The 27,143-nt window shown below is 33.6% G+C and overlaps 1 protein-coding gene across 11 annotated transcripts in view; it reads left to right on the top strand.

Moving 5' to 3' along the window:
• The window catches only part of DMD (dystrophin), a 1,179,964-nt gene that overhangs the window by 560,949 nt on the left and 591,872 nt on the right, over positions 1–27,143 (top strand). For 9 of the 11 annotated variants that reach the window (XM_032100882.1, XM_032100878.1, XM_032100881.1 and 6 more), the window contains 7 exons: positions 2,183–2,362; positions 4,334–4,462; positions 5,978–6,148; positions 9,650–9,772; positions 11,246–11,383; positions 13,287–13,439; positions 14,364–14,546. In XM_032100882.1, coding sequence (XP_031956773.1) covers positions 2,183–2,362; positions 4,334–4,462; positions 5,978–6,148; positions 9,650–9,772; positions 11,246–11,383; positions 13,287–13,439; positions 14,364–14,546 — 1,077 coding nt within the window. The remainder of the gene's footprint in view (positions 1–2,182; positions 2,363–4,333; positions 4,463–5,977; positions 6,149–9,649; positions 9,773–11,245; positions 11,384–13,286; positions 13,440–14,363; positions 14,547–27,143) is intronic. The other 2 variants (XM_032100886.1, XM_032100887.1) reach the window with 2 other exon arrangements.

Raw genomic sequence — 27,143 nt, 5'->3', positions numbered from 1 at the left:
ATTAAGGAAGATACTTTTGTCATTTCAATATTGTGTTGAAGGCCACAATGCTTTTTTAAGATGGTGAGAGGAGGTGTGATTTACTTGGTTCATGTCCCTTACTTGCAATTACACAGGGATGTTAAAATTCATATCACCCAGAGGTGCACCTAGTCTTTAGTTTACATTATTTCTTTACTTTGAAAGGAATAACTCCTTTCTTACACATAGGGAATTACACATCTGGTTTTTGGGTAGCAGTTTTATTTAATAGACATTTAATTATTTGATCCATCTGTTTGTTAGTTGGGATTAATATTTATTTATTCAGCCCAAGATCGGTGGGAGTTTTCATAAGTATAAAATACAAAAGAAACCACAAACCATGGTAAATACACTTCAGAGAGTCTTTTCCAAATGAAAGTAAATTGTTTAGAAAAAGAAATAAAGCTGATCAAAATTTTCCATCCTCAGTTGAAGGTAAATTTTATCCTTTGTGTATTCTTTTTTCATGATGACACTTTGCACCTCCTGTGAAATAGGTAAAACAATACTAGAAGAGGGCATGTTTTTCCTTTAATCTGACAAGGACGTGCTGAAATTTTCAACTCTCCTTTCAAATTCTATAATTATATAGTATGTTGTGAATAATTTGCATCAATCATGCCTTGGTTCTATTACATATCCTCAGTATTTTAGAAAATTGATAGAATGTGGAAAATTTCTCATACTTACATGAAATACATGTGTAAGCCCTTTTCTGTGAAATAACACTGTAAAATGAGATCATGAATTCTGTTAGGCACAGGAAGTGAGTTGCTGCTTTAACCATGACACACTGAAGAAGTTTAAACTACTATTAAGGTTCTATTTTACCAAAAAGAATAATTTTATACTGTTTTTACTGAAAAATGAGCATTCTACTTTCATTATCAGTACATTATCAACAAAATTATATTGATCTGTGACCATGAGAGATGTGATAGTGTGGAGGTCATAAAGGTGGGATTCTACCACATAACAGCATTCATCCTGAGATAGAAGAATTGTGTTTGCCATTTGTTTTGAAGTATTTCTTCTTTTACTGTATTCAAGTTTCCATGAGAAATCAGTGTCTCTGGAGACTAGTGCTTCTTCCCTTTCTCCTGTTTGTGTCCAGCTTGGAACACTTCGTTTCTGTTTGGAGCTTTCTTTTATAAGCAGAGATTTATATGCCTGGATCATTGCTATCAGGTGCCAAGGATCTCAGATAAATTTCTCTCATAAAACTGGTTATATGTGAAATTAGGTGTAAGGAGTTTGTGCCTCTGCTTGAGTATTCAGCAAGACTGCTATACTTTGCATTGTCATCTCACTGTTCATTCTTTAAACACCCACTTTTACACAAGTTGTCTAAATATGTTGGGATTTGGTGCTTTTGTTGGACTTCTTGCATGTTGCAGCAGATATTAAGCCAGGAATAATGAGTAAATTATGCTACATATCAGTTAGATCTATAAGGTAAGACAACAGTGGGAAGAGATGCTGGCAACCTAACTTTATAGCGCTGCATATATGTTTTAGTTATTCAAGCTTAGAAATGCCATGAGCAATAGCTTATTTTAGTATTTTAGTTTGCAGAATGAAATCCCAAGAGAACGTAATGAAAATATGCATTTCTACAATCAAGAAACAAGTTTAATGGAAGAAAATTACATGATTTCTTCTGAAAAAAATTGCATTTAAAAATATTAAAGTAATAAAATATTCACTAGAATATTTTTGATAGAGTTTTATGTCTTAAGATGTCATCGTGATGCTGTATTATTGTCCCATTTATTATGTAAGCTTTGTGCTGTTTGATAACTATCTAATTTTATTATATGAAAAGTAACTTTAAACATCTTTGTATAAATATTATAAAATGTGGATTACTTTTTCAATAATTAAGTATTAAAACTATATTTTGAACACTGAAATGAAAGATAATTCACACTTTTTAAATTCAAGCTATTGTGAGATTAAAAAATATATGCAATTTTATCAGAGCTCAAGAGGAATAATTTGCTTTGTACTTGCTGGTCTTCACAGAATGCTTTCCCTTCCTGTAGGAACTTAGACTGTGTTTTCTGGTATAAACTTGCTGCCTGTTTTTATATTTCATGTTCTCAGTGTGGATAATTTTTAAGTCCCAGAAATTTTATTTCTTGTTCTGCTCATGTAGGCAACACGGAAGGAGATTGAGAAACGCCAGGTCCAGCTTAAGAGCATCAGTGATTTAGGAGAGAACTTGAAGGGAGTGATGAAAGGCAAGGAAAGTCTTGTGGACGATAAACTCAGCCTGCTGAACAGTAACTGGAAAGCGGTAACTTCACGTGCTGAGGAATGGTTCAATCTGTTACTGGTAAGGAAAATACATTTCTTCACACAGAGGAAATGTTGGTTTCCAGTTGTACGTGCCCAGCCTTATAGAAGTGCTTTTTCTGGTGCCTTGGACTGTGCTTATTGAATACACAGGTACACAGACAATCAGATTGATTGTTGTTTAATGCACTGTGTATGTTTCAAGAATCTGATTGATTACTGAGTGGAATCTTGATTGTTAGCAGTTTTCAATCCTGTCTGTCTCAATAGTTCTTGCATTGTTTTTGGTTTAGGTTTTTTTTCCTAATAAATGAAATGCAGTTTCAAGGACAGAGACTACTTCAGCACGACTCAAGTGAAAAAAATAGTCAAATAAGTTGAGTAAGTCTTAGTATTGATAGCAACAACATCAGCTACTTTTGGCTGCATTAGCCTTTCTGTTTGGAATAGTACAGTTGGGAAATAAGTTTCCACTTGCAAGTTGGTTTGGCCCACAGGGTAGTTCTGGTGTGTGTGAATTAGATTAATTTCAGAGGCAACTAAATCATAAGCTCTGCTCAGGGTGCACACCTGATGTGCTGAAGGATTGTGATCTGGTCTTTCAGAACTTCCTGATCCTCCCTTGGATAGTTTTATAGGGCATGTTTAGGTGGGGGTAATTCCTTAAGGGGACCAGATTAAGCCTAGTAGGCAGTAAAATCCCTAATACACATTTCACAGATTCAGGAGCCTCAGGCCTAGCTGCCTCAAACTACGGATAGTCCCAGAACTTTATTCTGCCTTCAAATACATTCTGTCATGAAGAGGTGACAGTTTGAACCCATAACTACAGAAGGGTCTTAACCACTGGGCTGTCAGAATGCTTTGGGAAATCTTGCATGCTGTTTCTGTTCCTGAGAGCATGGGAATGAAGTTTCACCCCAGAGAAACTGAAATGATTTTAAGGGTATTCTGGCCTTGATCATGACTTTTCAGAGCTTGATGTATTAGAGCTCCACTAGAGTCTGTATGGCTGCATTACAAATATTTTGGCAATAAATTTATAACATCACTAAAGGGCTTCCTCAGCTGAGTGCAGTATCCAGGTGAAAGTATCAGGAAAACTTAAGAATTTCATTCAGAATCGTGTAGGTACACAGATTCAACGTGGAGCTGATTACAAGAAGCATATGGTGGAGTTTACAGATTCATATAGTTATGTATTCCTGTACATCCTCTCTTTCTGTGCTTTGGATTCTATGGTTAATATTAGCTAAAGCACATGATAAAAGATCTAAGAGAGGTAGTTGAGGTTTTTTTACCAATTTTAGAACAGTGTAAGATAAAGGTACATACATTTGGGGGCCAAAGGAACTGGTAATACCTTTGATCTTGGGTGTGTGATTTGCATATGTATTGTGTGGGATATGCATAGGCCACATTCTAGTGAGCTCACCAGAAAATACCAAGTTTTAAATGAAGCAGAGAAATGAAGATTAATCAGAATATCAACTAGAATAACTTTTAAAAAGCAAAGTCTCAAAGCAGAGAAGTTAGATAAAATATCAATAAAAGGTTTACACACAAAGCTCCCAGTCTTGACTGTGATTTTGCAAGTGCATCCTTGTGGCTCTCTGAGTTTCAGTCAACTTACTGGCTTTCCAAAATGAATTCTGTACCTCATTCTTGGGAAACACCCCTTTGCACCTGCAGTAGGTCTGGCTAATAGCTTCCTGTTCCTCTCAGCAGCCTCTCTGTGCTGCCAACACCCATGTCTTGCTGTGATTTTATCATGCTGCTGCCTGTCTCTCTCTCTCTCTCCCATAGAATGTCTTTTTAAAGAAACCTAACATATAAAGTGAAGCAAACAAACAGACTCTATCCTTCACAAAACAAGAAGTTACTGTGTAAAACAAAAAAGTTTTCATAGTGTCATAATGTCTGTATGTTTGCCACAGTTGGCGTAACTACAGTTGCTATTTCAGTTCTGATTACATTTTTTGTATGCAGTATTTACCTTTTCCACATACAGGAATATCAAAAGCACATGGAGGCTTTTGATCAGAATATAGCTAATGTCACTACTTGGATGTATCGTGCTGAAATACTGTTGGATGAATCTGACAAACAAAAACCCCAGCAAAAAGAGGAAATTCTTAAGGTAAAAAAAAGTGGTTTTCTGGAAAGCATTAATTTTATTCTAAAAAGGACTGTGTCAAAACTAGCATATTTCAAAAGGAATCGCAAATTGATTTTTTTCTGTGATAAAGCTACCCTCTGGCAGCTTTTAGATTACTTAATAAATTTGCTCTGCAATACCAAAATAAAATCCCCACAGAAATAAAATCAGATTGTTATTATAAGTTTCAGGAACATCCTGGTGAGTAGAACAGCAGATTATTAAACGTATGTCTGCTGGAAAATACTCCTTTAACACAAGGTTTTGTTTTGTTTGAGCAAAATCTTTTTTTTTTCTGTCCCCTTCATTTTAAATTGTATTTCTGTTTTCTTTTCCGATATCTATGATATCTCTGTCATATGATTGTCTTAATTCTATAAACATTGTTTACATTGAGGCCATATTAACAACATAGAGAAGAATATTATATAGTGAACTAGCTGTAGAATCCTGGGTTAGCGTACTGAGCAGAAGGTTTTAGTTGGCCAACTGCATCTTTTGACCCACTGATGGAAAATTACCTTGTAATATGGATGTGAATGTTAACTATCTCATTTAAAATACCTTCTTTAAGAACAACACCAAATTATTATCTGTAGGGATTTTGCTTTTTTCTTCTGAAGTCAATGTGAAAGTTTACTTTGTATTGAGCTCCATGGTCAGTACATACTATCTGAGTAAGAGTTCGCAAATCCAAATCAGAATTGTATTGCTGACACTAACATAATGATGCCATTTACTACAGCAAAATTTTAAAAACTCCAAGGCAGAACATAAATCGATGCCTCATTGATCTCAGCAGGACTACAAGACTGGTTTTTGTAGATGAAGGAACGATTCTGCCACAATCAGACACAAAGTAAAATTATCAATACCTGTTTATATGTTTTTTGCATTGCACAAAGGCATTTCATGCAGACAGTGAAATGTAATTCTTAATGCCCAACTGTATTTCTGATTCCCAAATGCCTTGCTATCTTTTTTTGGCCTCTGCCTGTACTGCTTACTGTTACGATTACTATTGCACAGGATAAAGGATTTTGCCCCTTTTTTTTTTTTTTTTTTCTTTGTTATTCTGGTCATTTTTAATTGCCTGAACTTTGACGTAATGAAAGCAACAATTATACCTGCAAGTTCTATAATACATGAATTAGCAGCTCTTCCTAGCTTTAGGAACATAGAATAATTCAGTGCATCCTGAAATATGCTGCAATATTATTGCAGATAAGAATCTGCCTGGAAATAATGATCACCATTAATTTCCTCTAAGAGATATTAAAACAGACATGTAGATACTTTCCTGCTATAAATTTGAGGGATATGAGTGGGAATGTTATCTAAGGTGTTTCTACTGGATTTACACACTCTTGCATAATTATCTGAATTTGCTTTGTGGTTTTGCTCCCTATTCCTTTGCACACTTTCTCTCTCTCTCTCTTTCTCTCTCTTTGCATTTATTACTAACTTCAAGCCCTGTCTCTTGCTCACGGACTGTAGCGCTTAAAGGCTGAGCTGAATGACATTCACCCCAAGGTGGACTCTGTGCGTGACCAGGCCAGAGACTTGATGACAAACCGTGGGGATCACTGCAGGAAAGTAGTAGAACCTAAACTCTCAGAGCTCAACCAGCGATTTGCAACTATATCACAAAGAATTAAGAGTGTAAAGGTAGGAGGACTTGCTTCCGTAAGGAGATGCATAAAAAAATGGTGTTTGTATAAGGTGTACAATTGCAACTACATGGTGGGCTGCAGTTCCTCCAAAAACTAAGCTTTTAAAGCAAAACAATGTAGAGCCTAAGGATTTATTTTTTATTAAGAGTGAAGATTTGGGGGTTTTGGCATTAAGGTCTTTTTTCACTGTTTCATGATTAGAAGTATTCACTGACTTTATTTGAGTGTAACAATGATTACTTCATTAACTTACAAAAACCGAACATCTGAGAATTAGTAAGTCTCTAACTTCTCAAAGTATGATTAGCGTTTTTTCATATACATTGGGTTTTGAGAGTTAATTTTTCTTCAATTGCATTTAGTCTTTTCCTGTGAGTCTGGGATTCACAGGATAGAAATAGATAGGTAGAGATTATATCAATTCTACTTCAACTACTCATCTGTACAACCAGTTTGACTGTTAAATATGAATTCAGCATAGATTAGGTAATTTTTAGCCAAATTGTGGTTTCTGAATTGGAATGAAGAAGGACATAAACCACCTACTTTCTCCATTTATTTGCTGCCTTTATTCTGAAGAGCTATTCAGCAGATTAAATCAGGCAGCCATGCAGGTTGGTATATAGGATATGGGAATGCATGGATCCTGATCTAAACTATTATTGCTGGTCACTGCAGTAGCACTGGAAATAAATGTGCAGAGGATCCATGGCAAAGCAGGAAATAAGCTTGGCAAAAAGCATAAGCAAAGAGACATGGTTTCCATGAGTTGTCTGGGGTCTGTGCAGGGCTCAGTATTCTGCCTAATCAGCACATCTTTGTGGATATTTGGGTTTCTTTAGGGTTCATTTCTTAAATGAAATAATGTCTTCTGAGTAAAGGTAACAATTTTTTTTCCTAATGGCCATCAGTAGTATTTCTGCCATTCCAACTTCTTACCTACTTCTTACACATGTACAAACTGTAGACTGAGGATATCTTTGCAAGGAGCCCAAACAACTGTGTTATCTGATGGTTTTGCTCTGAACACCTGCTGTCTGCAGTCTGTTGTTGTAAATGTACAGAGCTGATGCAGCCTTTGGTAGGATCCTGTGAAATTACTGCTTGTCCTAGGGAAGAATGGAACTGCCTGTAGATGGCTTTTTGGGGGTTCAGTGTTTGCACTGCATGTTGTGGGCTCACTCCAAGAAGGCACAAAAGATGCTTATCAAGAAGAAGTGTCTGCAGAACACAGCCTGCAAATGTCTTCCACCTGCAGCCTTGTCTCTCAGGTTTACTTCCATTTCTGAAGACAAGGTGGGCTGGAATTGGCAACACCACGCTAAGATTTAGAGAAGTGCCCAGCAAAATGAGAGAAATTACTACAGCACACAAATTATATTGGTAAATTAGAATTTAGAGGACCCTTTTCAGGACTTTGGAATGCACAGGTAGAATATGATTGACAAAGGATACTTTTAATAATAAGTATTGCATCAGATAGAGAGGTAAAAACTGGTCTGAATTATTGACTATTCTACTGACTTGCTATATGCATTTGGGTAAAGAACCAAATTACTGGGTACTTTTTTACTGTCTACCTGTATAACGTCAGTAATTGCACTTATGATTTCAGCTTCATGAGCTGGAAAATTATTATTATTATGGGATGATATGCTTCCTAAGTGTTTTTGGTTTTTTTCCCCATATTAAGGTTTTTGGTTTTTTTTTTCTCCGTGAAAGATTAAAACATAAATTCAAGAGGATTGAAAGCTCTCATAACCTATTTTCAACAATTTCTCATCTGTCTTCAAATTAGCTATATTTTTTCAAATACTAACAATAATCAGTACAACAGTGAAGTAAGTAAGAAATGACCCATTAAGTCAGAATGGTAGTATATAATTTCATGTACTGAATTAACAGAATCTTCATAGTGTACTGAAATGAGACTTAACATTTTCAAGTAGTCTTTGAACATCATTCAATTACTCAAATTAATTTAGTATTTTTCCTTCCACTTTCCTTTTTATTATTGTTTTTAGCCTTTTTCAGAGACTATAAATTTATATTCCAATTGTATTAGTTGGTTTGTCTTTTAATGAGATTTAAGTACTTTAGAAAATATGCTTCAGTGCATTTGAGAAGAAATTACTGTGTAGTTTTCTATTATCTTTAACTCAGCTGAAGTGCATGATGAGTGTAATTCTGAGCCTCTTAATGAAAATTTGTGAGCACAGTATTATTCTCTATAAATATTGTACATTATTATGTTTCCATTAGTGTTTGTAAGTGTGCAAATTTTTTTTGTTGTTAAGTTAATCAACCAGATACAATTAAGGCTTTTTTACCCTGAGTCTTCCAGGTCATCTGGAAACAGATTTCATTTGGCATCCAGTCTCTCGTGTTTTAACTGATTAATTTTTATTGTTTCCATCTTCATTACAAATTTTGCATATAATAATTGCTAATTGTACCAGAGGAAAGAGTAAAAGAGAACTAGTTAGGATATAATGTGCTTATGTCTTTAGTAAGAAGACAGGTTGTATGTCCAAGAGTTCCTAGATCATCAAAAAACATTAATTACCTCTAAGTCTAAATTTTATGCAAGAATCAGATTTTCTTTCTTCTTCTTGCATTTAGAGCTTTGAAAGAAGAAAAATTTTCTGTTGATCATTTGGAATGCACTTAATAAATACATTATATACTGTACATTAAACTATTCACAGGCACTTGTGTCAGATCAACAGAAGGGAGTGTACTGTTGTTAATAAGTAGCACTTGTAGGAGAGTTCAGAACTGTACTAAACTAAAGCACCATAATTATACCATGCTTTATTTTGGGAGAATTGAGCCTACTTTTTTTTTTTTTTTTTTTTTGGTTGACATTTTTGTTCCTGAATTTTTGTTGAGGCTTTTTGAAACGACAGCTGAAGTTTTGTTGATTTTTGTCCCAATGTGTTACAAAATACTATTAGGGGAATATCTTACAAAAAGATTTTCTGTCCTTTGTTTTCTATAATTCACCTGACACTTCTGCTATTTGTGAGAGAAAAATGATTTCAAAACTGAACAAGATTAACGTTAAAAATTTCTTAATTATTAATAGTAGGGTTTTTTTCATGTGAATGGACTGCTTGTTGCTGGATGAACAATTTCTGACAAACCAGACTTAACCAAATAGTGTAAACATTTATTTTTTTAGAAAAATATTTTACTATTTATTTGGACTTGTTCTTACACACAAATGTGACAATATGTTTTATTTTTTCCTTTACAAATTTCACTCACCATAAAATTCTTTTGTTTACTTATATGGAAATTCTACATAAATTCTTACCTTTGTTTGTATCTTTGGGTATTTTGAGTATGATGTAGATATTTTTCAATGTTTTGGAAAGTCTACCATTGTTTTAGCAATAGGGGGTAGCACTGATATCTCTTTTCATTTCTGTTTCTAATAAAACTATTAAATGTATCCTTTAAATAAGTAATCTTTGTATTTCTCCCATTTCAGCCCTTCATTCCTTTGAAGGAATTGGAGCAATTTGACTTCGATATACAAAAAATGCTTGAACCACTGGAGGTTGAAATTCAGCAGGGAGTGAATCTGAAAGAGGAGGACTTCAGTAAAGATATGGTAATTTGGTTGAAATGGAAGTCTGAGAAAAATAAGCAGGGAGATGAAAAAACCTGAGTGAAAATCAGAAACCCATATTTGTGTCAGGATCTTTAGATATAACTTGGGCAAAATTTTGCTATGCTAATATATTATAAAATCAAAAGTCCATATTAGCATTAAGTAATTTTTTTTTGTGCTAACTTAATTTTTAGTTTGTCAGAAAAGCATTTCTTGTCCCTTAGGAGAACACTAAGCAGACCAGGAATGTTATCCATGGGTTCTATACTAGTACCAGCAGTATTAAAGAATATGGAATGAATATTAAAATCTCTGTAGTAGTATGAAGACCAGGAAAAGTCAGAATGATGTATCTAAGTAGGCAATATAGTGAAAGAAAATATTCAGAAAAAATAAATGCTCTTGAAAGGAAATGCCACTTGCCAATTTGTTCTTAACCAATCTGCTTATAGCATTTAATGTAAATAGGTTTTGTGGCTGTGGTAAGCTTTATTACTTATGTTTTATTGTTGCAAGTAGTAAAACCCTTTATTCATATTAGGTGGGGGGGACAGGGGGGAAGGAAAAAGAAGAGTAAAATACTGTAGTGCTTTGCTACTATTGAAATTGTGGTGTGTTTTCTCCAGAGTGATCTTCAGAGGGATGATATTTCTTGGCTGGACAATAAGGGAGATTTGTCTTTAGAACCCTCTCTTCTTGAGTCCTCAGCAAGATCAAATATATATTTGTTTACAACTGATATAAAGACTGAATGTTATTTTACTTTTAAGGAATTCTTCGAAGGTGTCTGTTTCATATCACTGCTGGAAGGATCTTTACAGGACTTTCTTTTTTTTATGCAGGAAAAATAAAATTTAAGGCTGTGTGTGCTGCAGTGGTAAATCTAAGTGAATCAAGTTTGATGGGGCAGCTTCCACTACTTGAGTGTATTTTGTTCCCTTTCTTTACATCAAATGCTTAGCATGGTTCAAGATACTCCCAGAAGCTGTGACATAGATTCAGCTTCAAAGATTCATGGATTTGTAGAAGGCTTCTACATAAAAAATAGTGATATAATTTTCCCTGTCAGAATAGCTGGTTTGCAGTGTGATGATACACAGAATGGTCAGTAATTGTGTGGTCTGCCAGCATACTAGCAATTTCAATTTCTACTGACAGTGATTTAGAATATTTTACATATATCTATTCTTTTTGTTTGAAAGTAAAATATATTTAAAACTTTTGCCTCTAATTTTTTAATGCTTTTATACTGGATGCCACATAAGATCTAATATCAAACATCTATAGATTTGCAGATGCTGTCTTACTTTTATCCCTCTGCATATATTGTAGAAAGCAAGTAAAAGTTACTTGATCATCAATATACAACTGCAAGTAGCTGTTACGTGATTACTTTAGCATAGTCATATCTACTAGTACTTAAGTAATAATTAGATTAAAATGCACATTATATCGGTTATTTTTTCAACTCAGAGTGAAGAGGATGAGAGCACAGTGAAAGAATTGCTGCAAAGGGGCGAGAGGCTGCAAAAGGGAGTCACAGATGAGAAAAAACGTGAGGAAATAAAGAAAAAACAACAGCTATTGAGGACTAAACATAATGCTCTCAAGGTATAGGAGCTACAGTTATAAGCATATGCTATTAAAACAATTTTTTCTTCATTTCAGGCCATTGTTTTGTTAAATGAGTTGTCATTACTGTTTAGAGATGAGCAATTTAAAACTATTTGGCTATAGACATATTTTCTTATAATGTTCTCTTGCTGCCTTTCAAAAGGCGTTTTACAGTCTCCAGTTTGAGAAGTACTGTCTCATCCTCAGCATCACAACTGTGTGATTGCCAACTGCACAATACTGATTTCTTCGATAATTCCTTTTTTCACATATTATGTGTGTTTTGTATTTCTGCAACAGCACTCAAGACCTTAGTTTAGAATCAGTCCCCGCAGACTTGGATTCTCAGTTGAATAACACCCTTCTGGCCATGAATAAGTTGGTTTCTCCTTCTGTAAAATACTTACACGCTACATTTTTTGGTTAGAGGGCTGGCTCCAAACTCTCTAGAGCAGGGTAGGTGCTAGTACTGACAGACATAGCAGCTGAGAGGCTGAAACCCAAAACTGGATGTGAAAATTCTGAGTTGCCAGAATCTGGGAGGTAAAGCTGTATGATATTCTTCCTAGAAACACACATGGTGCAAAGTATTTGGACCAGCTAATAGATATAATTGGAAGTGTCATCTTTCCATGGCAAATATAAGTGATGAAAGATAGACTCTTACAGCTGGAGGGTTCACATTGGTAACCTACCTGGAGCTATAGGCTCTGGCTACAATAGAAGAATTTTTATCTGGTCAGCAAGCAGAATTTTTCTTTCTTTCGATAATTCTGAGTAAGTTTTCTTTGGTTTGGGGAACATGGCACGTTTACATTTTATTATTACTTATTTATATGCATCCTCTTTCCTTTCCTGTGAATTTCATTCTAATTCTTACAATTTTGCAGACCTGTGTGAATTCAGGAGAAGGATAGCTAAAATATACTGTTGTTTGGTCCACATTTAAAAGAAGCTTGAAATCTATTGGGTGTGTCTTTGACTGCTCCAAGCTAAATGGAAGCAATTCATAATTTTTATGCTGGAGAAACAAGAACAGTGTTTGTTGCACTATGCTATTGACTAGATCATCTCTGGCTGTTTTTTATGGCATAGTGATGGATTTTACTTCGGGTGACTCAGTTAAGGCATTCACCCTGGTGAAAAAAAAAAAAATCAAGAATGGTTGAGGCAAATTAATCTGAGTATTTTTATATAAAATGTACCAGTAATTTTTTAATTTACTTCATAATAAGAAATTACAGTAATTAAAATATTTTCTGAATTCTGCATGAGTGAAATTAAGCAGATGTATATTTAATAACATTTATAAGGGAAAAAACCAGACACTGTATACCTTCCTGCTAAAGAGAACTTTTAATACTTTATAAAGCAGTTATAAACACAAGACATTTGTTATGTACATGGTATTTAATTTAGAAAAAGGAAACCTGTCTTTGCAAACATTTCTGCATTGCAGTGATTTTCATCTGAATAGCTACAGAGTTTTCATGCAGGCTAGAAATTCACAGGATTCCACAAAATACAGAAGCCCCCCTTTTGGCTAGATACTAAGTGGGCTGTGTTTCCCATCTGTCCAGTAAGTATTCTGAGCAGAAGTGTTGTATATAAAATATTGACATTTATGTAAGAGCCTTAACTTCTCTGAATATTGGTGACTGTCTCAGTGGTTTATTCAACATGTGAACAACACTGAAATAGGTAACCTCCTTTAAAACAAACAAAAAATGTTAAACTGATGTAAATATGTTCAATTCCTCGTATACTTGCTATAAATATCAACATTTAATTAAAAAATTAGCAGCCTTGTACACTTACTTTCCCTTCAGTGTGCACACATGCCAGTTCATATTTTATAAGCCTTTAATTCATATTCTAATAATGTCTGCACTGTGAACAGGACTTGAGAGCTCAAAGAAGAAAAAAGGCTTTAGAGATTTCTCATCAATGGTATCAGTACAAGAGGCAGGCTGATGACCTAATGACATGGCTGGATGACATTGAGAAAAAGTTAGCCAGTCTGCCAGACCACAAAGATGAGCAGAAGCTAAAGGTAATGTTGTTTTGGGTTGGCAATGGTAGATCTTTTTGAATGATAGTTTATTGATTCAACAGACAGCAAATGCAACAATCCTATCTTACAGAAAATTATAAGTTCTGTTCTTTTTTTTATATTTATAGTAAAACAAACCTTAATTATCTGTGTTCAAGCTGACATTTCTTTGTTGTACTATATTGTGTATTTGTTTCTTATACAGAATGCTATATAAATAATCTGAAACACACTAAATATAATGTTTTGTCAATAATACAGAAAGTGTGCAATGTATTAAGAAGCATCAAATGTTTTCTAGTAAAAATTGTAATTGATTTTATGTATCTTTGTTCCAGATGAACAAATGACTTACCGATATATGGATGACCTCTATCTCATGTTAGCACATTCATTTTCATCAGAACATACTCATATGTCACTGTCAAACTCTATAGATTTATTTACATACTGTCAAAGGTTTTCCTGGTTTATTTTACATCGTCTTTCTTTGCTTCATTCTCTGTTGAGTTTCCCACAGAGTAAAACAGGAGTTAACTAATACATTAAAGAGTCTAATAGTATATTTGTAAGCTGTTCGAACACTCTTTGTCCTGAATATGCTGGCCCTTATTGAGAAAATAATTTCTCCAATTTCCCGTCACAGTGTACTAGCAAGAACCTGAACATGGAAACTGTTGGCCTTTGCTAACAGTTTCAGAGTGTAATAGCTCTTAGGATCTCTACAGCCCATCTCCAAGAAGGTTCTTCAGTTTCAGTTATTTTTGTTTTGTTTTAATGTAAAATAAGATATTAAGTAGCTGTAAATTTTACTTGTGACAATAAAATGGAAATGGATTTTCTGACAGAAGTATTTTGCTAATTTTAAGTTGATTGATCTAGTTAGCTAACTGTCCTGGGCCCTGTATTGGTTTTGCTCACTAGGAGATTGGTGGAGAATTGGAGAAGAAGAAGGAAGATCTGAATGCGGTGCACAGGCAGGCTGAACGCCTGTCTAAGGATGGGGCTGCAAAAGCAGTGGAGCCAACCCTGATACAGCTCAGCAAGCGCTGGCAAGATTTTGAGAGCAAATTTGCTCAGTTTCGAAGACTCAACTATGCACAAATTGTGAGTTGTTACTGGCAAACCCATATGTTTGCAACTGCTACTACTAACAGCATCCTACTAACAATGAGAGCATCAGGGTCAGTGTCAACTCTTCAGATATTAATAAGAAAAGCCCTATTGTCTGCAACTGGGGGAAGCTTTATATACTCTAATACTATAGTGATCTGCTTTGGTCTTAAAACTGCCCTTAAGTTAAATCAGTCAATTACAAAAAACTCAGCAATGAAAAATTTGTGTTGTTTTCTGTTGCCTCATTATTTTTCCATAACATTTATCGGTTTGAAAACATTAGTTTGCCATGCATCTATTTCGTTCACTGAACATGTGAAACACAAAAGTTGTCTTTTCCAAACTACCCATCCCATGCCAATTTTAATTGGTTTTTTTATTTGTCCATAACATGTTATACTCACTTTAGGAAGTGATTCAAAAAATTCTTGTGACGCTATATATATGTGTCCTCTTCAAATTTTTGAATTCTCAAAGAAGTTTTTGTAAGAAAATGTAACTTTAAATTTGACAGGATGAAAACATAATTTTACGTACCATCTTCATGTCTTCTGATTTTGAGTTGTTTAGTTGTATATAAAATATGATTATTGGTATGGTTTATACATGCTGCAATAACTGGGTAAATAAAAGGGAAATAAACTGTCTCTGTTCCAGATTGATGAACAAAATATGTATTGAGTGTTACCCATTTGGAAGTTTACCAGAGGTTTTGCAGTTACATGACAGTTTTTTCTTGCCATTCCTACTACTCTGCTCATTGTCTTCTGGGCTTTTGATTTTATATGAAGAAAGATAAGATTTGCTTTCATGGAAGTTGTTTGGTTTTTTTCTGTAATTTTAAGGTGCTAGTAGTAAAAGGGTGTTTCATCAAAATGTAATTTTATTTATTTTTAAATGCACCTAGATTGCAGAGGGAACATACTGATAGGATAATGAAAATTTAAATATGTGAAGTGTTATTTTTAATTGATATATGCTAAACTATGTTTTTAAAAAGGAAAAAAGTTCCAATAATCAGCAATATGTATAAAATTTTGATAAATATAGTGCTCTATATAATGTACCATATTGTGTATTTTTAACTTTTCTAATATTAAGTTACATAATGTATATGTAAAACTAATACTTTGGATAGTTATGCAGTTAATGGAATCAATCAGAGAAACATTAACTTTGGTTTGTATGTTATTAAATCTTGTTCCATCTGATTACACTATTCAGATTACTACGGTTTATATTAAACTTGATGGATGTAATCAGTCGTAAATTGTTTATATTGACATGGAGCTAGAGTGAGATTCACTTTGTCTTGTAAATGAGTTGGCTTTTTTTTAATGAATATATTTGTTCCTTTGATAATCAAGTAAGAAATCAGATTGTGCATGCAATTTATATAAAAACATTCTGCTGTCACTGTGCTTTTTATGTCACCCACCACCTACCATGGCAGGGGATGAATATATCTATTATAAAATTTTACTAGCAGATCAATAAACTTTATTTTAGCATATTTTTCTTTCAAATATATAAGGTAGATGCACCAGCATGTTTTTGAATTGCTCAGATGAATGCACTCACCAATTTTTAAAATTCATATAACCATTACATATGTTTTTATTCTTAAAATATATAATTATATACTATATTTATAACCTTGAAAGGTTAAATTTTTAATATTCTCAAATATTTCATGCAAGAAGGCTACTACTTAGTATTTATCTAGGGAATAAGGTTGTCCAATGAAATTTACATGTACACAGGACAATTACTGTATCCTCTCATTTCTCATGAAAAAATCTTGCTCTGTTGACAATTGCTAAGGTGATATTCATATGAAATATTTTATAATTTATACAGAAGCTACTGAGACTTGGGAGAGGCAATATATTTTCACACCCAAATCAAAGTGAGAAGTGCAACGGCCTTGTTATTGTTACTGTTTTGACTTTGCTGAATTAGTGAAGCAGTGAATTTCTTTAGGGCTTTTTTCTTCAACAGCTTAAGTACCTACCTCACAGGGATGTTGTGAGGATTCATTAATTGTTTGTGCAAGACCTTAAAATGCAAAAGAAAAATGAAAATTCAAACTATTCACTTGAACACATGCATATACCATCAAAAATAACTTCCACAGAGATTTTCTATGTTAACAAACAACTGAATAAAGCCATACAATGAAAATACAAAATTGATTTTTTCTTTAAAGCAAAAGAAATAGAAAACTGCTGCATTTTTTATTTATAATTTATGATGTATTCAATAAGAGTTATTTAACAACTGAAAGTTGTTATTATAAATCAGTGAGGGTTTGGTTTTACTGTGTATCTTGCAATTCATTATGCTTCATTGAATAAATATAGCAAGACTGCACTGAAGAAAACCTTTAATTATCTTGCTTAATGACAGATTTGCATTTCTTACCTTTGTTGGAACTAATATATTTTTGATACCGAAGTGTGAAATTAGAATTATCATGCTCCCCTGGATTTTACTTTTCCCCGGTATTGGGAAGACCTGTCAGAGGGATATAGGAACCATGACCTTAGAAGGATTTGTGCTCTCTAGAGCAATAGATTGTTGCAAAATCCTCGTTGTCCCACAAATACATAGCATTAAATATCCAACAACTAATTGACAAATATATACTGGTGTATATTTAGGAAAAGGGATTTCGTGTCACCACTTTGGGGAAGAGAGTGTGATGTACCACCTCAAACATGCATATTCTGTTTAATGGCATTTTTGAGATATTAATCAGTTTGGTATAGTGGTTCTCTGTGTGAAAACTGTCACTGAGTAGCATGTGACATTCTATAGGGAAAAAGGTGGGTTTATGGCATTCACAGATTAAACATAGTACACAAATACATAAATGCAACTGCACACAACCTAAAATTACATTGAGTGGAAAAAAATTTTTGGAGTTCTTATCTTGCAAGTTTCTTCTCTCCCACAATGTGGCAAAATAAACAGTGGGCAGAAAATCAGTTGGTAGTAACCAGTAGTGAAATCTGAATAACTTATTAAAAAGAGTGGAATATTTTACTATAACTTTTTAAAATTACAATTAAACACTAAATCCCACTGAAATCCATGACAGTTTAAGATACTCTTCAAAAAAAAAAAAGCTTTTTTCAGTTCAATCCTAAAAGAGTATATTTTTGGATATTAAAATTGCATGTATTTAAAAAAAAAAATCAGTAAAAAATAACATTAGAGAGCTTAAGGGACAATTATTTCTAAAGTACCTGTGCAGAATCTGAGATCATTAAGCCTTGGCCATCACACAGCATTTTTTGAGAAAAGTTGTCAATTCCCTCTGCTACAGACTAAACCTAAATCTTCAGTTACACTGTTTTTCTGCAACTGTTTAACCACTATTACTGGGTGTTGAAAACAGTTTTCTGTTGCAGAGAAAAAGCTAGGTTTGGATCAGTTAATTCAAGTCAGGATCTATATCGGTTGCTGATATGTTGATTAAATTTAATTGAATTATCCTAATGTCTGTTTTCTAGATTTTTTTCCCCAATGTTTTCATTTCAACAGTCTATGAGCATGTTTGTGTCATGACTCAGGTTAGATTTTCCTGAGCTGACTGAAATTATTCTGTGTGTAGAATGCTGAAGGCCTTTATCATTAGAAAACATTTTCTAGATGAACACAGCTGCGGAGCCTACACTGTAAATTCTTATTTCATATATGCCCTATTACCATATTTTATCAAGATACTCAACATTCTTTCAGCTGTTATACATTGTGGTCTTTCAACTTTCCTCTCTTGGGTCAGCTATGCATACTGGAAATAGTAGGACAGAGTATTGTTTGGACAAGAGAACCTCTTGCAATCTGTCAAAATTATGTGTCTCTTATTGTATAAACAAGCAAAAAAAAATAGGCTTACCAAAGTCATTTCAGTAATTTTATTGGTGACACACACAAGCATTCTATTGAAATTTATGATCATTTTACTACTGAATTACTTGGGCCTGGATTTTGACCATACAGAACTGTCATTTTCATAACAGTTAGACTATGTTTTGATCAAGAATGAATAAGGAATATAGTTATACAAAACTTGTATTTATTTTTATCAGGTAAGTGGTTTAGACTGAGAAGTTCAATAGTTACCTGCAACATGGATAAAATACCAGCACCCTTATTACTTACTTCATTTTTCCAAATAAAAGACATTATTCTCTTTAAGATCCTGTAAAGCATTCAGAAATTCAAAATGTCTGTCTCCTAACTGGATAATCACTTCAGGTGAGAGAGTATGTGATCAACTTCTGGAACCAGGTTAAGGACTGATCAAATTTACATATGAAATTCAGGAATTTGTTTAGTTTCAGACTTTTAAGAGCATCTTGCAATTTTCAGTTAATATTTCCCAGTGGAGCTCTATTTAGTAAGTATAATAAAATCTAAACTTTTTTTTTTTTTTTACCATTAAAATGTTTATATATAGAGAGATATTTTCTAAAATATAAATCAAACATTAATTTAAATAAATATGTAACCATTAGATAAACACAGGACTTGGTGTCCTGATGATCTGTCTGCATCGAAATAATATGGACACTTCAATGGTAATGTGCTACCATTGTTTTCAATTGTTGTTTTTGACTGTTTGCACAAACACTGGTGCTGGAATTAAGTGGTTTTCTTCTCTTATCCTTGCTTAAATGTTTCTTGGGTTAAATAAACAAGTAATGGTTGCCAAGAAGAAGGGGCAAACTAATTCTTCATTATTTCAAGAATGAGTGGAGAGAGAAAGAGATAAAAAAGAGAAAAGACATTAGAAAAACAAACCAGAAAAATACCTACTAGACAAAAGAACTGTACAGTGATGGATTAGTATCCAATTCACCTGTGCACTCTGGGTCTCTTAAGAACAGGACAGAGGTGATACTGTGACGCCATTTAACATTTCTGACATTGGTAGTGGCACCTTTTTAAACGAATAGGTTTACACAGCATAGCTAAAGACTGGGTTTTTTTGACTATGGTCTGCAAAAAGCATGAGGATGAATGAGGAACTCTGGGAAGAGAATCACATAAATAGGTTTACACCTATTTTCCAGCATCCATCAACTTGGAAATTCCTATTAGAAAATGTATTCCAAATAGTTTAAGTGTATTTAAAATCCTTTAATATTTTGTCTGATTTAAGATAAGGTTATGGGAAAGATGGGACAATATCCACTGAAGATTGATATTGTCTTTGATATAGCTCAAGAAGAGCTAATTTTATAGATGTGTTTTAAAATGCACTTTACCTTCTCTGTCTAAAATGAATGCTTGCAGTGTTGTGGTACTTTAAGAGAAGACAATCCATAGCCTTTTTTTATATAAGTGGACCAGTTTACTGTCCTATTTTGACTTTTTCTAAATCATATTTGTCTTCCCTCATATTTCCTTGTTAATTCTGTACAGTATACACTCTCATCACTGCAAAGCTATTGTAATCTAATAGAATTAAGTTAAAAAATCCCATATTGTGAGTGACAGAACTTTACAGAAAATATTTTTCTCTGCCATTTTTCATTATCTGTTATAAACTTCAATGAAGTGATATAAATTGCATTTTCAACTTTAAAAGTGAAGCTCACTATCTTTACCTCATCACATAGGAGCAAAAACTCTAGTTGCAACATGGAGTAAAGCAGAGTTAGAAATTTGTCTTTAAATTATGTAGTTATACAAACGTGGTCTTAGCCACGCCACAGGCTTTTCTCACTATCATCTCAGTATGGTTGAGATGGATACAAGACCACCAGCCTATGGTTAAAAAATCATGTACAGCATAGCACCCAGTGGTCTCTGCTTTCAGACTAAACTGAGCATTATACTATTATAATATTTTCTTCTTTATCATTACGCAGTTATTTGGAAAACAGGGCATCTAATTACCATCTTATTTTCTCTGCTGTAGCATATTACGATTTATTAGCGTAATAAATTACATGGTGTGGATTTCGGTGTCAAAAATTTCTTGGCAATATTATTGCATTAAATAATAAGGGAAAAGACCTTCTGCAGAGTGATCTGCCCCTTAATAACAGTATCTTTTGAAGAGGCTATGACATTCATCTCTTGTCTACAATTCAGAATGTCAACATCACTCGTGATTTGAGGGTTTTTGGTTTGTTTTTTTGTTTATTTGCTTGTTTTTGTGGATGCATCTGAGTATACACACAAAGGTAGAGAAGGAAGCAAATTTGAAGATGTACAGTGTGAGTGCTGAATTATCTATTTGAGCATATTTAATTAGCTTTCAAAACTGCTGGATGGACAGCAATTTTGTTCACATCATTTAAAAAGCAAATCTATGTCTTGAAGTAACAAAATCAGCCTAAGTGACAAAACCTATTGCTATAATGTATGGGCTTATCTCTATAAGTGTAGATTAAAGATGGAAAATCATTAGGTAACTTTTTAACATTTCTGGAAGGTGTAAGAGTTTAAGGTTTAGGACTTTGCTCTTTGAGGATGTTTGCATTCATTGTGAATGTGGTTCTTAACGCTATTTTTAGTTTATTTTCTAAATTATGTCAACATTATCAGATGCAGCTGGCATAAGTATCTGGAAAGCTAGCATCATAAATCAGCAGTCAGTTTCAAAATGGTTTTGTCAATTCAGGTATCAATAGTAAGTATTCCAACATTTCTGAGCTTTATCTAACGTTAATTGGTTCTTGGTGATCACTCAGTAGTTACACATACATACTTAAAACAGCCCTAAAGCATCATGCCCTTAGGCAGCATAAATGCTATCTAAGATTGTGGCACTTCTGTAGTCTTAATAAATCAGCCATTAAATAAGTTGGCATTGACCAAAATCTGTTTTTAAGTAGTCTGACTTCCAGAAAATTGTGTCATACTAGTTCTGCCACTATTGTCACCGTTTCACCTCTATAGCTTATTGCTGTCCAAGAAACATGATTTTGAAATTCTGTTTTGAGGAAAAAAAATTTGAAAATCCTTCTATTCTTTTGGGTACTTCCTGCTGTGTGGCTGAATTTGAGTACATGATACTGGTTTAACAAAATCAATAGAGCCTGCCACAACCGGACATTATAGCCACAGGAGAGTAGGACGGTGTTCAAGAGTTTAATTTTCTGAAGTGTCAAGTACATATGTACTGAAGTATGACATGTATAATGTCTGTGTGTTTTTTAGGTGTGAAAAATTGCAAGATCAATGCAAGAAATGTCTTAACTCCTCTGGATTCATGTATTCTATAGTTAGCATATAAAAACTTCCAAGTATGTTTTGTCTACTGGAAGGTAACACATATAAATCAATTACAAAAGTATTTTCCAGTTAAGCTCATAAAATTCTAAACACCATTTTAAAATACTTGCTGAAAACTAGTCTAGGATGTAGACTTTGCAGTGTTCTGATTTTTCTCATTCCAAAATGTAATGTAAGCATTTTTGTATTCATGATTCTTAATACTGATAATGGCTATCTCTCTTGGCTCACTGAAACTATCTCCCCCCAAAATCCTACTGACTGTGCATGGTTGGAGCAGTGTTTGGTAGACACTTATGAGATAGACTCTTTAATGGATTTAATAATTCCTTTTATAATGTTACAAATATCTGTTTAAAGTTACCTGACAGACATACAGATTTCCTTGTCAGTTTTGCTCTACTGCAATTATTAGGATTGAGATATGCCATCATTACCAGAAGTAATTAAGATATATGCATAATTTATTTAAAACAAGAGACATTTTCTATACCCCAGTAGTTCCAATTAACCAATAATGCTGTAATGCTACCCTATTTTGTTTTTCTTCCGGACATGGCGACAATGCAAATGTGGTATAAGATAAACATTAGTCTATTTTTTTTTCTTTTCTTTTCTGAAAAAATTACTTATATCACATATACTGAATTGTATGAGAGTCTTCTGCCCCTCATTATAGTTGAAATTAATTTCTTTTTCTCTTTGCTTAGAAAGTAGATACCAGTGGAAGTTATCAGGTTAAAAGTTAACAGTAGGACTGCTGGAATTTCTGAATCATCTTAGTCCCTTATTTCTGTGCATGTTAGCAGGTGTTTAGTAAGGAGAGCTGGGTAAGTTTTCAAATAAGCTGCTTTTAGTTTCAATGTGTAGATGTACCTCAGTTTGAGGAGAGTTCCTATCTAGAAGCAATTATCTAAGACAGAATAAAATTATTGTTCAGCAAGTGAGAAAGGGGTTTCCAAAGGTGTTCATTTTGCTACTTGACCAAGTGTATTTGACGTCTTGGAGGGCTCCAAAGGCATGAGGCGGTGAGGAACACAAAGCACCAAAATGCTTTGTCATAGTTTTTAAACTATACATTAAAAAAAAGAAGAAACCAGGATTGCAACTGTGAACTCTGGGTTTAAAGTCTTAAATTAATTGCTATAGCTTTTGTCTGTATCTTTCTTCTCCTCTTCCCCTGTCCCCGCCACATCTAAACAAGAAAACAATGCACTCATCACAGTGTAGCAGAACTATCTGAGGTATTGGGAGATATCCCATAATTTAAGCCTATACATATGGGAAAGAGACATTTTCTTATGGAGAAAACTTTTGCATTTCAATGAAGTTATGAAGGGGACAAATAAGACAATATAAATAGAATTAAGTTCAGGCTGGTTGATGCCTGTTGATTGATAGTTTTCAAAATCAAAGCCTGCAATTTTCTATTTTCTTTTTTCTACTCCTAGAATCTAAAATTTACTGAATTAATTAATGACATTATTAGGAATATCTTCATTTTAGCTAGCTTTATTTAATTTTATGTCTAGATCAAGTAGATTCGTTTTATCACAGAATAAAAACTGTTAAAGCAGCATTTCTCAAGTAAGGTATGCCTTAGCAGAGAAGTGTTATGAAGGCATAAAGCACTCTGTGTCCAAGAACAGTGCTGAAAATAGTCATGTATATTTTTAAAGTCTCTATTTTTTTATATAAGTAACTGATGAATACAAGCATTAAACTATATGGTTTAAGTGTTGCAATGTGCAGGATTTTGTAGACTGCAACCACTCTGCAACATGAGTAGAAAAAAAATCATATACATGAGACTGTATTTATGTTCGTACTTAAATATATTATTTTCTTTCAATATTTTAAATCTATTTTACTGTTTACAACTGCCTTTTAAGGTCTTGTCTTCATAGAGTTACATAAAGAATTTATAAATTTTTAATCCTGCATCAAGGATTTATGTCTCTCTGTACTTGAAAGAGATGCTCCTCTTTGTACTGATAACTTGTTTGTGATTGACTAAGGCCATCCCACCTCATAGTGAAAATTCCATATAATCAGTATAATTTTGAACTTTCTACCTATATGCACACTAACAGGTAAGATATGCTAACAACACTGAAGACAGAATAAATTTTTGTGAATGTCAGCTGACCTTACCACTCACAGTTGGCATAGGAACGGGTGAATAAAAGCTTTTTTATAAACATGTACTTGAAAGTGATTTTGTTGAACTCTGATAGCATTTTATCATACTTTTGTGTGTCTAATTCTTTATTTGACATAGTGATGGTGAACATGGCCTAGCAAATATGTGGTTCACAAGTTTTTGGACTCTCTGAGGTATCACTGCCTTTGTCCAGAAGATGTGTGTTGTCTGCTCCATTTTTTTTCATATGTGTAGCACACCACATTTATTCTGCAGAGGTGACAGACTTTTTACACTCATATACAGATGATTGTAAAGAATACTTTCTCAAGTGTTATTTCACTCCAGGAGTAGGAACATGTGTTTGTTTTCCTTGAACATCTCACCAGGATGTCACCAGGAGCAGTGCTGAGGTACAGCAATGGAGATTGGGAGTGTTTATAGCTTTACTCCTCCCATGTTTGTGTGAAGTCATTAAATCAAAAGCACAGACCTTAAGGTTTGGAACCCTATCATGAGAGGGACCAAAAATGGAACAGTTGTCAAGATCTAACACAAAAAGTTGGAGGCTTTCTGGGTGTAAGCTCTTTAACAGCAAAAGTGATGTTGGGATTATTCCTTCTAAAAAAGAGGAAAGGAAAAAGATTCACTGAGATTAGTGAAAGGTGCTTTAACAATGAATTTTCCACTGTTGAAAGGAAATTAACAGCATTCTCCAAGACTAGTTAGCTCTGATGCCACCACAGTGTTAGATGTAGGCAATAATGATCACAAGTATTTCTTTGGAGAAAGCATGTGAATTTCTTGGCAAAACCTGCATTATTCTGGTACATTTTTGTCAGGTTTTTGTTGTCATTTTGTTTGGTTGGTTTGTTTTGGTTTTGCTTATTGGCCCTCTCTGTAAGGGACAGTTCATGAATTTGTTTCTTACGGTGTTGTCGCACTTGGTAGGGCACGGTAACTATCAATAAAATCAGATTAGGTGGAGTCATGTATGGAAGGATTGTCTCCCTTAAATAAAATTATGTAATGATGGGGAAGAAAATTCAATTTACTATTCTAGAAATGATAATGCTTGGTAAAAAGCAATGTATGAAATGTTAAGTCTTACACAAAAGAAGTTGTTCTTTCAGAGACAAAAATATCTTGTACAACATTATATCACTGATAATCAAGGAAAAAATTAAATCAATATCTAAAATACTGAAATTGTATTTTACAGAAACAGTAATATAGGAAATGGCCAGTTACCCCAGCATTTCTCAATCACTTAACAGTTTATTTGTATTACATATATATATATATGTTTTTATATATATGTTGTACTATATATTTCTAAAAATATTAAGTATTTTTAAGTAACTCTCACGCATTCTGCCATTTTATCAGATTCAACTTATCCCAAACCCATTCTTAAATGGTTATCTAAAACTTTAATTTTCACTTTCCTATTGATTTTTAATCCTTAATCTTAACCTACTGTGGTTCTGATGAGCCATCTTGGCATTAGTAATTGCATATATCTCTACTGCATCAATACTCTTTTAATAGTAGTTGCTCCCAGCTGCTGTGATTCCTTTTGTAAGTTTTTTCCTCACTCTAGGGTTAGGATATGATTCAGTTTCAGCTTTGCCTTTCTAGTAGAGATGCTTGTCCAGAATCTGCCAGTTTTATTGTCTATCATAAGGCAAGTCCAGGGAACATTGGGACAAGCTAAAAATTTTTCTCTTTGCTGATTAAAATTGTCGGTTCTGGACATGCCTACCCTTCATTCCTTGGTGCAAGATGACAACTTCTGCCGTGGGTTCTATGATACCTTCAATGCAGGAAAGAAGGAAAGAAACACCTGTGACTGTTGAAAACCCCAAAAAAGACAAAGATTCCTAATCCTTGATTTCTAAAGTAGTATCAAATTTTCAACTTTTTTTTTTTTTAATAGTATTCAGAAACTAATTTATTTTGACTGTGAGTTCTTTTTGGAATAAGGTATTAAATAATGTACCAAAATATGAGGGCAGTATCTGGTAGGTGTCTGTTCTTAAATATCTATCCCTTTGTTTATTTATTTATTTATTTATCTGATTGTAGTATTATAACTAACCTAATTTTTCTTTAATTATGTTTAACTAACAATATAAACAGTAGAACTAGTAATTGTGCAAGTAATCCACCATCTATGAGAAATATTAATTTAAAGTTTCCTGTAAGGGCACTGTGAATATACACTTGCATACATCCCATTTTTCTTCTTAACACTGGTTGAAGGGTACCCGATTTTGCCGCTATAAATAATTAACGGTGATATCCATTAAGTACTCACACATTTGATTTCTGCTTGACTTTTTTGTAGTTTCAGGAATTGTTTAGAGTGAGAAGACACAGATTTTGTTTTATCTAAAGACATGCATGTGCATATATGTGTGTACATATATTTAGTAGCCTAAATTTGGGTTGAAAAGAGTAGGCTAATCTCATACAACTGCAGAAAATAATCATATATTGTATGCTGCTTTACATATTCATGTGACCTCTTTTTGAATGAAAACCCTTGCATACCTAGCATGCACTTTTCATTACTGTGAATAGAAATATTCTGTCCTCTGTGTAAAAAAGAAAAATACAATTATAGTTAAAATGTTCCTTATGTGGGTCTGAAGTTCACTGCTATACGTAGAAGTGTCACAGTGTAGTCCTGAGGAATTAAAATGCATGCAGGCCTCAGTGGCCTGTAGAGATTCCCCCATTTTCTAATCAACTGGAACAGCTTTCTCTTTAGGTTTACTGGAGTAAACTGTTATTTTTGCAGAGTGTGTGATTCATGAAACATACGGGGGAGGGGGAGGGCAAGCACAATTTTTTAAAAGAAATTTATTTTAAATAATAAAAATTATAGCAGTGATATGTAATTAGAGAGGTTTCAGTGTTAGCAGATGTACTGAGAAAGTCATTTTGTGAGAAAAGTGTGCAAAGCAATTAAATTTGCATAAGAAATGCAACAAAATAACACAAGTCTACAGATAACTTTATGGGTTTTATATGTGATATGCATACATCTTCAAGAGTGTGTATATGCATATTTTAAGACTCTAAAGAAAATTGAAGAAGCAGATGACTCAGCTCGGTAACTGAAGAGAGAAATATATCCTGAATTAAAATGAGACACCTTGCTGAGGTAGAGTGTGCTTATA

Source organism: Corvus moneduloides, chromosome 2 (genome assembly GCF_009650955.1).
Source record: "Corvus moneduloides isolate bCorMon1 chromosome 2, bCorMon1.pri, whole genome shotgun sequence".
Taxonomy (NCBI): domain Eukaryota; kingdom Metazoa; phylum Chordata; class Aves; order Passeriformes; family Corvidae; genus Corvus; species Corvus moneduloides.
The sequence above is the reverse complement of the archived record's forward strand: the minus strand, read 5'-3'. Positions and strand labels throughout refer to the sequence as shown.